Source organism: Mytilus trossulus, chromosome 2, assembly GCF_036588685.1.
Source record: "Mytilus trossulus isolate FHL-02 chromosome 2, PNRI_Mtr1.1.1.hap1, whole genome shotgun sequence".
NCBI classification, from domain to species: Eukaryota; Metazoa; Mollusca; class Bivalvia; order Mytilida; family Mytilidae; genus Mytilus; species Mytilus trossulus.
In genome coordinates this window covers 91,607,627-91,621,027 of record NC_086374.1, presented here as the reverse complement: position 1 = coordinate 91,621,027, position 13,401 = coordinate 91,607,627, and the positions used below count along the sequence as shown (strand labels likewise).

Sequence of the window (13,401 nt, the reverse complement as noted above, 5' to 3'; positions counted from 1 at the left end):
TCTACAATGTTCCTGCCACAATATTTCTTTGTTAAGTTCACTAACTGTTGACGGTTCTTTAGTCAGAACTCTATATCCAATGTCACCATCAGGGTATCCATATATAGCATACTCAGTAATCAGCTTCACTAATAAATCTTCGTCCACACCAGGGAACGATTTCCGAACATTTATCTCAGTTCTACATACGTACTCTTGAACGCTTTCACTTGTAAGCATAGTTATATTTCTCAATTTCATTCTACAAATCTGAGCAGTCTCAATATCACCAAATCGACTTTTCAAAGCAGAATACAAAACAGATACATTATAAAGATCTCTGTGTGGTAAATACGACACATATTCTAAAGCTTTACCTCTCAGTGAAGTAACCAAATAAAAAGCCATATCACTAGATGACCATTTAAAACGTTCAGCAAAGATAGAAAACTTCATCCAGAAACCTTCAAAAAGTTCAGTACCGTCAAACTCTGGTAAGTCACACCAGCTCATGGTTAATATATATCAAAATGCTGACGAATATAAGTTATAGACATACACAATTATTTATAGATAAACGAAACAATGTTGATTTCTTTCAAATTTGCACCTTAGAATATCATTTTATTCTTAATGCTTACACCGAACAAAAAGATTTAATTAATTTCCCTCCACTTTTGCCGATTAAATACTTCTCTGTGAATTATGTGGTCGAATCTGTTTTAATTCCAATATCAATTTTAAAATGGTGAATCTTCGTATTCCAGTGCCGTATCGTCCTTCTGTTGTAATGTATACATTTGGTCACGATCGTAGTGTCGAATAAACTTGTTTACGGTACCTTCATTGTTTAATTTCATATTTCCTCCCCTCTTTAAATGCATTCCGTCTGTATAAAAATATAAATCATCTGTTTGCGTAGATCCGTTTCTGTTCGCTGCCACCAATGTTGTAAACGTTAAATTCCGAGCGTTCATAATTTATAAGTAAACACCATATTTGTAGAAAATATCAGTCCTGATGATTTATTCACATTACATGTATGACATGTATTATACAGACTTTACATAAAATACAAAATACACGGCAAACACTCCAACAAAACAAACATTCAGCCATCTTGTCCATCCGGCAACACAAATCTCCCTCTCTCACGTCACTATCACACAACGTCAAAAATACGGGAAACAACATTAGCACTGTTTTGCGACATTACGGACATGAAGACAAACTCACAATCACAACAATAGTATTGAAACTGTTAGTTAAGAGAATTACTGACCTGTGGCAAAAAAATGAGAGATTGGTTAATGGGATGTATTTAACTCCTGCAGAAAATATGCAAATATTTTAAACTTCAGTCATTTGCAAAAAAAACTTGTACACAGTTAGAGAAATATTAGATTTTTACAAAGAGATAATTTTGAAAATTAAGATTTTCATTTAAATCATAGGGATACAGATATTTATAAGGCCAATCAGTTTTAGTAACTGGTTGTTTATGGGAAGCTACAACTGTGACTTTGAATTTATACATATTTTAATTCAGGGAAATTGCCTCAAAGCAAAGCAAATACATAATGTATCGACAAGATGAACTTAAGTTAAGTTTGAGCTTAACATATTTTACATGCACCTGTCAATGTTAAGTACTTCTCTAAATATAGTTTCTTTTTTCTGAATACTATTCAATTCATGATTGCTTTATTTCAGGTGGCTTGGTATAAGATTGGAACTATTAGGTAACATCTTTGTGATAGCAACAGCTTTGTTCAGTGTTTACTCAGACTTGGATGGATCTTTTGTTGGTTTGTCTGTTGTTTACGCAATTCAGGTTTGTATTCTGAAAGGCAGGTTATAAAGCACATTATCTTGTATTTCAGATTCTTACATTATGCACATTGCAGAAAACTTATTTCAGATAATTTTATGCTGTGTATTTTATAAAACTGAAATATTGTGAATTATATACTGGATTCTTAAATGTAGGAGGGGGAGATAATATCATACACACAATCAGATAAAAAGTCTGAACAAAATGAAACACCATGGCCAAAAGAAAGATGTTGAGTAGACAAAAACAGTGATCAACACAAACACCATAAAAACTAGGGGTTAACACATTTATGCCAGAATTATAAGCAGTTCCATTTAAATACAAACCTTGTGATAAATCTTAGTCATAAATTTCATGTTGTTTTCCCTGCAGATGAGCATCTAATAGTTTTTGAAAAAAAAGTAACAGCATTCTGATTTTGGCACCAAACTCATCTCCTGTTAAAAAACAATTTATATAGTTGTGTTACTGATTCTTCAACATTTAAGATGAATGGCATTATTCTACACTATCAACATAGGATTTGGAAACAAACTTATTGTAGATTATACAAGGCTTTTTCTTTGAATGACAAGCATCAATTCTATTAAGTGACCATATTAGACATTGTGATAGTGATATATGGAAACAGGATCAATGCCATACATAAATTTTATTATCTTCATACAGGTTTGTTCTAGTAATAAGTACAGACTTTGACTTTCCCCATGTCATAAATCATTTGGGCATAATTATCATACTCAAACTCAGAAATCAACCAATCAAAATACTGGATTTAGGGTTTTGAGCACAAAATTTGTACTCTGAGTATTGAGTAAAGTTGTATGGTAGAGAGAGAGCCAAGGTCTATTTAAAGAAGTGATCAACTTGTAATGTAAACATACTTATCCATATTTGACTCTTTATTTTAGGCTACTTACATACTAAATCTACTTGTGATAAACATGAGTGACCTTCAGAGCAATATTGTGTGTGTAGAAAGGATAAAAGAATATACAGAAATTGATTCAGAGGTAAACATCTTTTCTTATTAACCTCAACTTATACATAGTGTTTATGGTACAATAACTTCCACTTGTAAGACCAAGTAATTTTTTTTAAATTCAGTTCTCAAAAACTATTTGACCTTCAAAACAACTATGCCAAGAAGCATGTTTCAACACAAATCATTAATTACATATTTTCTCATAAGTTCAATGATGAAATCATTTTGCAGTTTCTCTTTTATATTCAATGTTGGACCACTTTGAAAAACATAAAAACCGTTGAAATCATCAATGATAAAATGAAGATTAACAGACACAATGTCCAGTAATAAGAATACTTTAATAATGATCATAGGCTAATTGGAGATCTGCAAAGAAACCACCTGACAACTGGCCACAGAAAGGTGAAATTGTATTTACAGACTTTAGAATGAGATACAGAACTGGTACAGAGCTGGTTTTACATGGAATAAATCTAAATATACAACATGGAGAAAAGGTAATGTAAAGGAATACAAACTTGATTTGAAACAATTGGTTATGAGTATGTAGTCTTTATTTTATTTAAAATCTGTATGTGGTAAGCAAAATAATCTAAGCATTTTATTAATTCATCACTATCCCCCTTACCTGTACCTCAAAACATGCATATTCTACTTCTTATTAAAATCTCATTTTAGTTGTGAAACTATATACACAGAAAATATCATCTCAAATATGCTGTTACCCAACTGAAAGTTGTGAAGCATCAAGTCCCAGCAAAAAAACATTGTTCTTTAATATATCTGAAAACAATGAGGCAATTGTTCTTGAAAATAAATGACATTTTATGACAAATTCTACTGTTAATTTACTTTATCTATACAATGTTCATGTTAAGTTTGTGGTAAACAACAAAAATGTATATTAAAATTGAACATTATTTTATAGATTGGCATTGTTGGAAGAACAGGAGCAGGGAAGTCATCATTAGCTTTGGCTCTTTTCCGTTTGATAGAGGCAGCCAGTGGGGACATTACTATTGATGGAGTCAATATAAAAGATATTGGTCTTCATGATCTTAGAGAAAAAATTACAATTCTACCTCAGGTAAATTAATAAATTAATGGTAATATGGTTTAAATTATTGAGATTTTTTTTTATTAACATAAATTGAAATGAAGTTTTCTGGTTGAAGATGAATGACTTAATTTTGTAATTTGATGATGAACTTTTGTATGAAATGGTTGTAAATCTTAAACTTTTATGTGATTTCAAGAGGTGATAAATATTACACTTTTAAGCTGTAGCAGAGGGGTTACTTTCCCTTGTCTTCCTGTCCCTTATGTCCCAAAAATTGGTTTCCATTCCCTTACTTTAGATTTATACAAGTATACACAATGCTAATTACTACAAAACACTGATCAAATTTGAAATTGATTGGCATTACTTTCATAAGTTTTGACCTCTTATAGTGCTGAATTTTTAGTTTCTGTTCTCCAACCTTAGACTGCCTTAACCAAATGATATAAATTTTACCATTCATGAGTTATGTCCCTTTATAAAAGTAAACCTTGCTGATTTTACTGTTTTTCACTTCAATGTGCCTCAATCAAATGCTTTGAAACTTAAACACAATGTTTATAATAAAAAAAAAATGATCTTAACTACTTGAATCCTGCATCTTTATGTGGAAGTGCACTCATGCATATTTGCAAGCAGAGGCATCTATGGCTCATAGACATATTCTTCATTTATTTAGAAAATATTTTGTATTGAATGTGGAAAAAGTATTTAGTTGAAAAAAAGGTCATTGATATATTACAGGATCCCGTCCTGTTTTCTGGATCTCTGAGGCTCAACCTTGACCCTTTTTGTTGCTATGGTGATGATCGGTTGTGGACTGCTCTGGAGCATGCTCACCTTAGAGAAAGTGTAAATAATTTGCCTGGAAAATTAGATTTCCAATGTGGAGAGGGAGGTCAAAATCTGAGGTGATTATATGAAGAAATGAAGATGTCGGGTAATCATCTAATGAGACAGCAACCCAACAACACACATTTATCGTTCAAAATTTACAATATGGCATTAAAAATGACTAGTTGTTCACTATCTGATTTTATTAAACACACAAAATCTAAAAGATAACATCAAACACCTATTTAGGTATTGGTATAAATACAGCATCATCCTTATTAAAACTTAAGTTATGAGTAATGTCACTGTAAAATAGGTTTTGTTCTGGGTGACTTTGTCATATTTTAGGTTTTGGCAAATATTGATTTTGTGATGAATTTTTTTTTATCTTTATATAGCTCTGCAATACAAATATACGACTTATTTGTGATACTAAAATCAAAGATTTATGTGTTTAAAGCTTAAACTATGCTACAGATAACTCTCAGGTTAAATTGTTATTGTTAACAGTGTAGGACAAAGACAGTTGGTATGTCTGGCTAGAACGTTGCTGAAGGAAACCAGAATTTTGGTTCTGGATGAGGCTACTGCTGCTGTTGATTTGGCTACTGATGATTTAATACAGCAAACCATCTTCAGAGAATTCAAGGATTGTACTGTACTAGCTATAGCTCACAGACTGAAAACTGTCCTGGATTATGATAGGTAAGTCATTGTTGTAAAGACTTCAAACCACAAACTGATAAAAAAAAAAGTAAATCATGATAAAACACATTCCATATTTATTTGTCTTTTTTTCACTGCTGATACACATTATTAATATAGCTAATATAAGTAAAGAAAGCTCCTCTTGAACTATTTTGTTTTCAGACCTTTTGGTGTTTGTATGGTTAATATAAGCTTTCACTTTAAAAAAAAACACAGAATGGAATATTTAATCTGTTTCTTAAACATGGGTGAAAATAACTGCCAAAGAAGGTGCAATTGGAGTACCCTATTAAGAGTTGGTCATATCTGCACTCTATGGTACACAACTCTATAAACAAATGTTTGCAGGTATGAAGTCAAGTATGGGCACTTTATATATTTTTACACTTTTGTAGAATTGTTGTAATGGATAAAGGAAAGATAGTTGAATGTGACAAACCAGATAAACTGTTAGCCAATGAAAATAGCATTTTCTATGGACTAGCTAAAGAGGCTGGTATAGTAAATAATGGAAACAGCCAGGAGCAGTTGAAAACTTCTATCAAGTATTTAACCAATCAACAACCAATTAAGAATGTAATATCATCCAATAAAAATTCACATGACAAACAGGTAGCGGAAGTTATATCACAAAAAGACAAAGAAGATAATATCTCAGAAAAAAGTTCAAATGGTTGGTCTAGTTATTCGGGTAGATCAGGCAATGAGGGGAGTGCTGAATTGTCAAATGGTCAAGGGAAAGACGTTAAACATTTTGTGGATAACATCTCTGTTGATTCAGTCAGGTTTGGAGATGTTACCATAGTTACACCACAACAAATTCTACCTCCATCTTTAGAGAGTGAAATATCTGAGACAACAGCCGATTCTGAGACTGGATCTGAGTATGGCGAATCAAAAGAGGAATTAGAAGATAGAAAGAGAAATGATTCTGGCTCTGACAAAACTTTACAACATCATGTACCAGTCAAACAAGGACGGTCCTCAGAATCATCATTAAATGGGTCAGAAAGTAAAGGCAGTAGTGAAAAATCAGAGTATTATTCCGCTGATTCACAATGCCCTGATGAACTTTTAAATCAACGTCTAGTACGACAAGAAGGGGAGGCAACTCAACATCATTTATTTGAGAAAGAGCCTCCTAATGAGATTACAGAGAAGACAGATATGTGTTAATGTTCTTTAAAACAAACAACATCATCACTTGGCAGCCTGTATCATCTGTTGATTTTACCGAAATATTACACCTGATTTCACTGCCCTAGATTAATGGTACAGATTTTTTACATGAAACTGTATGGTTCAAAATATTTTTTACAACTCTTAGTCAAATACAAATTTAATCTTAATAGTCCTTAGCTATAAATAGTTAATGCTTGTTTCTGTTCGTAGTGCCATATAAAACAAAGTTTCAGTTAATATAAATGCATTGTATTATATAATTTTTAAACCCTATTGTTGTGAAAATTGGTCACAAAAAAGTTTAATAAACTTGAATGTCTGATGTGCTGATAAAGTTCCATAGATTTTGTTCTATTATTAAAATGATTATTTTTTTTTACGTCCTTATTGTAAAATTAAATATAAACCAAAATTCAAAATTGACAAAAGGAGGAGATACATGAGTTAATTCAGTTATTACAGAGTTATTAGATTTTAATCTACAAATACTCAAAAAATAATCACCAATTTATTGTAATCACCACTTTTCCTACACTTTGTTTTGGAATGTAGTGAAATATTAATCAATCATGAAATACCATTTAGATATGTGCATATCATTTTTTTAATAATTTTTCAACTTACTTTTTTCTGGAGATTCCTCTTTCGGTCTTTGTTATTTGTTTTTTTCCCTGTTGATCAATGTTAAAACAACTTTTTTTAGTCTCTGAACTTTGTAATCTGAAAGAATATGCAATGGCAGATCCATAAATGTTCATAAATGTGGGCCTTCTGACTGCCCACTGCGGTCATGTTTCAGTGATTCCCTATAGAATCAACCAAAGTTTTCCCTCAAATAAGCCTCCAATATGAACACAAAGCAAATTAGATTTGTCCAAATTCAAAATTGAATCTGCCTTTTAATTTATTTTTCAGCCCATCTCCTGGTAGATTTTTTTTTTTAACATACTTGTTGATTTGCAAGTTTTGATACCAGCTATTGTCAATTTCTGTTAGGAAAGCTGTTTTTCTTGTAATTGACCAAATAGTATTGGAAAGGTCAATTTGTTCAATTTAAGCCACATTTTGTATAGTTACATATTATGATGTATCAACTTTGTAGCTTGAAAGATTTTATGGAATATTCTTGATATCTCAGAATGAAGATTAAAAAAATATCAAATACCTGAAATTGATCAATAACAAAAGGGAGGAGTGTAATAACAGTGACATTGATCTTTCATATATACTGCAAACTAACTAATATTTGGGAGTGATTTATTTTCTTGACTTTTGCGAATATATTTGTCACGAACTTGGATTTTTCTTTTCTAAAACTATTTCAAGTAAATTTGAGAATCGCAAAATGGGCTAGAAAGGGCTAAACACGAAATAATGTTTCCGTGAAAATAAGTTGGTTTACAGTTTTCATCATATCATCAAAGGTCTGGAACACTGGGTACTCATTCATTTCGTCTCAGCTTATGTTGGTAAAATTTAAGAATTACCTGTAGTATGTGATAGTTATTTATATAATTAAATATTTTTGTAAAGTATGTATATTTAGATCTGTGTGTTTTTATATTTATTTAGCTTTGTTATTGTTGTTGCTTTTTTAATAAACTTTGAATTTATGAAACTGTTCATCTTTTTCTGAGTGTTTCTTTACAGACCAGGCAATTCATTGGTTTAAAAGTGTTGAATAAAAACCTTGTTACTGAATACTGAAGTAACCCATCATGATAATTGTTGTCTTATTTGGATTATCTATATCATTGGTGAACACGAATGTGGACAATTTGTTGTACCCACAATCCTACTGTTATCAATGTGACTTGCAACTGACACATTCTTGCCACTGACACATACGCGCCACTGACACATACTTGCAACTGACACATACTTGCCACTGACACATTTTTGCCATAACTAACAGAACATTTGTTATTAGTTGAGTTGGAACTGTTTGTTATTGAAGAGTGGCTGAGTTCATACTTGGTAGTTTGTTGGTTTGATGTTGATCAATTTTATGCTTGGTTTTGCTCAATTTTATGTTTGGTGTTGCTCAATTTTATGTTTGGTGTTGCTCAATTCTATGGTTTATGTTGCTCAATTTTGTGTTTCGTAATGCTCAATATTATTATGCCCCACTGCCCCACCTACAATAGTAGAGGGGCATTATGTTTTTCTGGTCTGTGGCTCTGTTTGTTCCTTCGTTCGTCCGTCAGTATGTGCGTCCATTCAGGTTAAAGTTTTTGGTCAAGGTAGTTTTTGATGAAGCTGAAGTCCAATCAACTTGAAATTTAGTATACTTGTTGCTTATGATATGATCTTTCTAATTTTAGAGCCAAATTAGACTTTTGACCCCAATTTCACAGTCCACTTAACATAGAAAATGAAAGTGGGAGTTTCAGGTTAAAGTTTTTGGTCAAGGTAGTTTTTGATGAAATTGAAGTCTTATCAAATTGAAATTTAATACATATGTTCCCTATAGTATAATCTTTTTAATTTTAATGCCAAATTAGATTATTACCCAATTTCACCGTCCATAGAGCATGGAAAAGGATAGTTGGAGTGGGGCATCCGTGTACTTTGGACACATTCTTGTTAGGTCTGTATTGCTCCATTTTATGAGGTGCTCTATAGTGATCAGTCTGTTTATCAGTTGTAACAAATTGTGTCCACTCTATACTAGTATCTAGAGAAAACATTTAACACCAGAGGATGTGTCATAATGTTTGTACAACTTCTTAGGTCAAACTTAAAGGCCAAAAACTTTTGTTTCAGGTCTATATGTGACAAATTGTGTCCGCTCTATATTCCTTATAATTTCATACATTATACTTAACATACATATTAACCAACACCAGAGTGTGTCATAATTTATGTAAAACAACCTATGTCAAATGTCAAGGTCGAACATTTTGGGTTTCAGTTGACCACCCCATGTCTGTCCCTTTGTAACAAATTGTGTCCACTCTTAGAGACCCGTTATAATTTCATACTTTATATCTTACATATACATGTATATTAACAAACATCAGAGGGTGTGCCATAATGTTTTTACAACTTTTTGCTGAAAGTTCAAGGTCAAACACTTTGGTTTCAATTGACAACCCCATGTCCTATGGTAAAGATCGTGTCTGATCTTGAGAACCATTATGATTTCAAAGTTTATTCTTGGCATGCATGTTAAACATCAAGGTATGTCATAATGTTTGTATAACTTTATAGGTCAAAGTGTAAGGTCAAAAACTTGGATTTCATTTTACAACCCGATGACCTATGGAAAAGATCGTGTCCACTCTTGAGACCAATATGATTTCAAAGTTTATACATGACAATGATGACAAGTATATGTTAACCAACATCAGACGGTGTGTCTTAATGCATGTACAATTTTCTATGTAAAAGGTCATGGTCAAACACTGATTTCGGGTTACAACCCCATGTCAACATCAACCCATATATCCTGAAGTAACCTAGTGGTCAACAATGAATTCACAACATAAAGTCATATCACTATTATACTATGAAATGAAAGTAATTTCTGAATATTTATCAGTTTAATTGAATTGCCAAATATAACACTCTAACTAAAAAAAATAGACGTTGACAGTATCAAAAGAAGTTGTTTATGGGCCATCCTTAGAGCATATGGTGTACCATTAAAACAATCACTTTAATACAAGCTTTCTACTACAACCATGATTGATGTGTATTACAGTCAATAGTCAGAATGGTCCCAAATTAAAAAAAAATGAGTGTTTGAACAAGCTATTCTACATTTCTTATTTATTTATAACATTATATGGTTTTACTGTGTCCTGTCATTGCTATGACTTGTGTGTATGGTTATATGAACTGTGTCCCCGAATTTTATCAGCCTGGTAATTTAAACGCATGTCAATTACAAGTAGTAGAAAAAAAAGGAAACACTGGAATATGCAAAAGTAAAATCACAAAAATGTTGAACTCCGAGGAAAATTCAAAACGAAATGTCCTTTATCAAATGGCAAAATCAAAAGCTGAAACGAATGGATTACAACTGTCACATTCCTTGCTTGGTACAGGCATTTTCTTATGTAGAAAATGGTGGATTAAACCTGGTTTTATAGCTAGCTAAACCTCTCACTTGTATGACAGTCGCATCAAAATCAATATTATTGACAACGATGTGTGAACAAAGCAAACAGACACAATAGGTAAAAATGTCTCAAATAGGGGTGCAACACCGAATGAAATAGGTGTCCTTATAATACATGAATTCAAAGTCAGAGACTATCTCGATCTTATTTATCCCATCGGTATCAATCCAGGATACAACAGATACGTTTGCCTTTAACATCAACTTAAGTCTTTAAAAAAAAATGTCAATGAGGGTAGGGTTGAGAACAAAAATTTACGACCAAACAATTGGCGCTCACCTTACAAATTATGAACTTTCCATTTTCTAAGTATCAACATTCCAGTAGCGCCTGAATGTTGAGTACATATCTCTTAATTGATACAACATTCAATACCTTGTATTGTTCATCATAATTTTCTTGATGAAAAAGTAAAATGACAAAAATACTGAACATAGAGGAAAATCAATTCGTACAAGGACGTTTTTAAACCAAGAGATCCAATTTCGAAAGGAGAAACAACTTTACGGACTGCATCACAAGTTGGTTGAGTACATATCTCTCTATGTATATGTAACATTCAATACCTTGTATTATCCATTTTAATTTTCTTGATGAAGGGTTGCTTCGTACAAGGACGTTTTTAAACTAAGAGTTCCAATTTCGAAAGGAGAAAAAAAATTACGGACTCCATCACAAGTTGGTTGTTATAGAATGTTTGTTCTGTAGAGAACGACGGATATGTTAACATTATGGTAAACACAATACCGTCCACTTTTCTTAACTTCGAATGTATCGATCTTTTTCTGTTAAATCTGAAATAAGTTCTATCTAAACTTTTTACTTTCCAACCCTGTATACCACGTACCATTCCCCATGTGAAATTTAAAAATCATTAAAAAATAATCCACAATGCTTTTCAACATAAAAATTGTAGCATACGCTATAAATATATTACTACAGGATATTCTACAGCATATTTTGTTTACAGTGAACAAAAATGTAAAACATGCTTCACAGAGGAACAAGTGATCATTATGCTTGAGTTTCTTATTGGCAATATGTTTGTTGAAATTGACATTTTCAACAACTGAATTCAGTCGGCATTCCTATGGGAACGAAATGTGTGCATCTCCTTGTCGACCTCTTCAAGTTGTTTTCATATGAATCTCGATCGGAGTTCCTAAAGATCAAAGAAGCAATGTCATATAATTTTACATTCAGATATATTGATGTTCTTTCCATTAACAATACAAACTTTTCTGATTCGGTTCCATTAATATATCCCCAGAACTAGAAATTAATGAAACAATACACTCGGATTTCTCTGTCACATTTTTAGACTTATACCTTTGATTTGACATACAAAGACGATTGGTCATTTAAGTACCAGAATCTAAGACAAACAAGACGATTTTAATTTTGAATTTATTAAGTTCCCCCACCTAAGTAGCAATATACCTACTTCACCTACATACGGGATATACATTTCCCAACTAATTCGGTATTCAAGAGCTTACAGCTATTACTTAGACTTTGTAAAATATCACCCGTGTCTTAGCAGAAAGTTGATGAACCATGGATATGTCAAAGAACGTCTCGTCCTTTTTTGATAAACATTCCGTATCAACTTCACAATTAATACCCGATGGTCTTGATATAAAGGTTTCGGGTTACTGACGTTGTTTATCATCTTAGTTATAGTACTCTTGTATTTGTCTTTATAAATATTACTTTAACTGTTTAATCTGTTTTTGGTGATATCCAATTGACGTGACTGTACTTGTATATCCCGTCATTGTATTATTGTTCTATGGTAGCAATAAACAGTTAGGAAAAAATAATAAAATTTGCCCTTATGAATTTTACCATTCCCTTTTCATTGCTTTCTTGCAATATCAAGCTTACTGTTTGTGTCATATATGGGCATATGTATGTAATCAGAATCTTTCATAGATTTTGTTTCCAGTATATAAAATGGTAAAATATAATTTCTTTTTGGTGTATCCATGGCAACAATCTGCATTTATTTGTTATAAAATATTGCAAAAAGGGGGGGAAAGATGTCACATATTTCCCCAAAATTTGACTAAAGGTAGACTTTCAATTGCTTGAAGTTATACCTTTTCTGAAACTGTGTACATATATCATTCAGCAAATCCTATGAAAATCATATGTCTTTCATCTCATTTTTTTGTAAAATTGCGTCAAAAACTTCGTGTAGAAAAAGAGTGTTTGTAAACAGTACATTAATTTCTGGACCGATGGCCGGTCTAGCTATGAAAATACGGACTGTCAAACAGAAAACAGCCCATAAAACATGTAAAAAATAATCTTGATGCTCTTATAAACCACCTTTGAAGGATAAATTAGCACTCATCTGTCTAAAAATTAATTTTATTTCACAATAACTTTCCTATTTGAAAAATCCACAGGGGCCATAATGCGAAACTAAACTCCTAACTGTGTATTGCTACCTTAATAGTAAATATTTTTTTCAAATTCTCCCTTTTAACTTATTTTCTGAGTTCTGCTAGCTAAAACGAGTAAATTGGCCTTTTATTTTTGAAAATTGGTTGAGTAATGAATATTTTATGAAGGTTAGCACTTGATACTGAAACGCGACAAAAACTGATTTTAAGAAAGGGGCCAAGTCAAAGTGTAAAATCTTGTCTCTACCTCAATGTTTAGCCAAATCTTAAAAATT

The 13,401-nt window shown here is 32.0% G+C and overlaps 1 protein-coding gene across 2 annotated transcripts in view; it reads left to right on the top strand.

Annotated features, from left to right (window-relative positions):
- The window catches only part of LOC134708355 (multidrug resistance-associated protein 1-like), a 48,746-nt gene extending 40,611 nt beyond the window's left edge, over positions 1-8,135 (top strand). For both annotated transcript variants that reach the window (XM_063568823.1, XM_063568824.1), the window contains exons 22-28: positions 1,693-1,813; positions 2,728-2,829; positions 3,158-3,301; positions 3,733-3,891; positions 4,609-4,775; positions 5,209-5,403; positions 5,802-8,135. In XM_063568823.1, coding sequence (XP_063424893.1) covers positions 1,693-1,813; positions 2,728-2,829; positions 3,158-3,301; positions 3,733-3,891; positions 4,609-4,775; positions 5,209-5,403; positions 5,802-6,582 — 1,669 coding nt within the window. In that variant the 3' untranslated portion in view covers positions 6,583-8,135. The remainder of the gene's footprint in view (positions 1-1,692; positions 1,814-2,727; positions 2,830-3,157; positions 3,302-3,732; positions 3,892-4,608; positions 4,776-5,208; positions 5,404-5,801) is intronic.
- Positions 8,136-13,401: the final 5,266 nt, after the last annotated feature.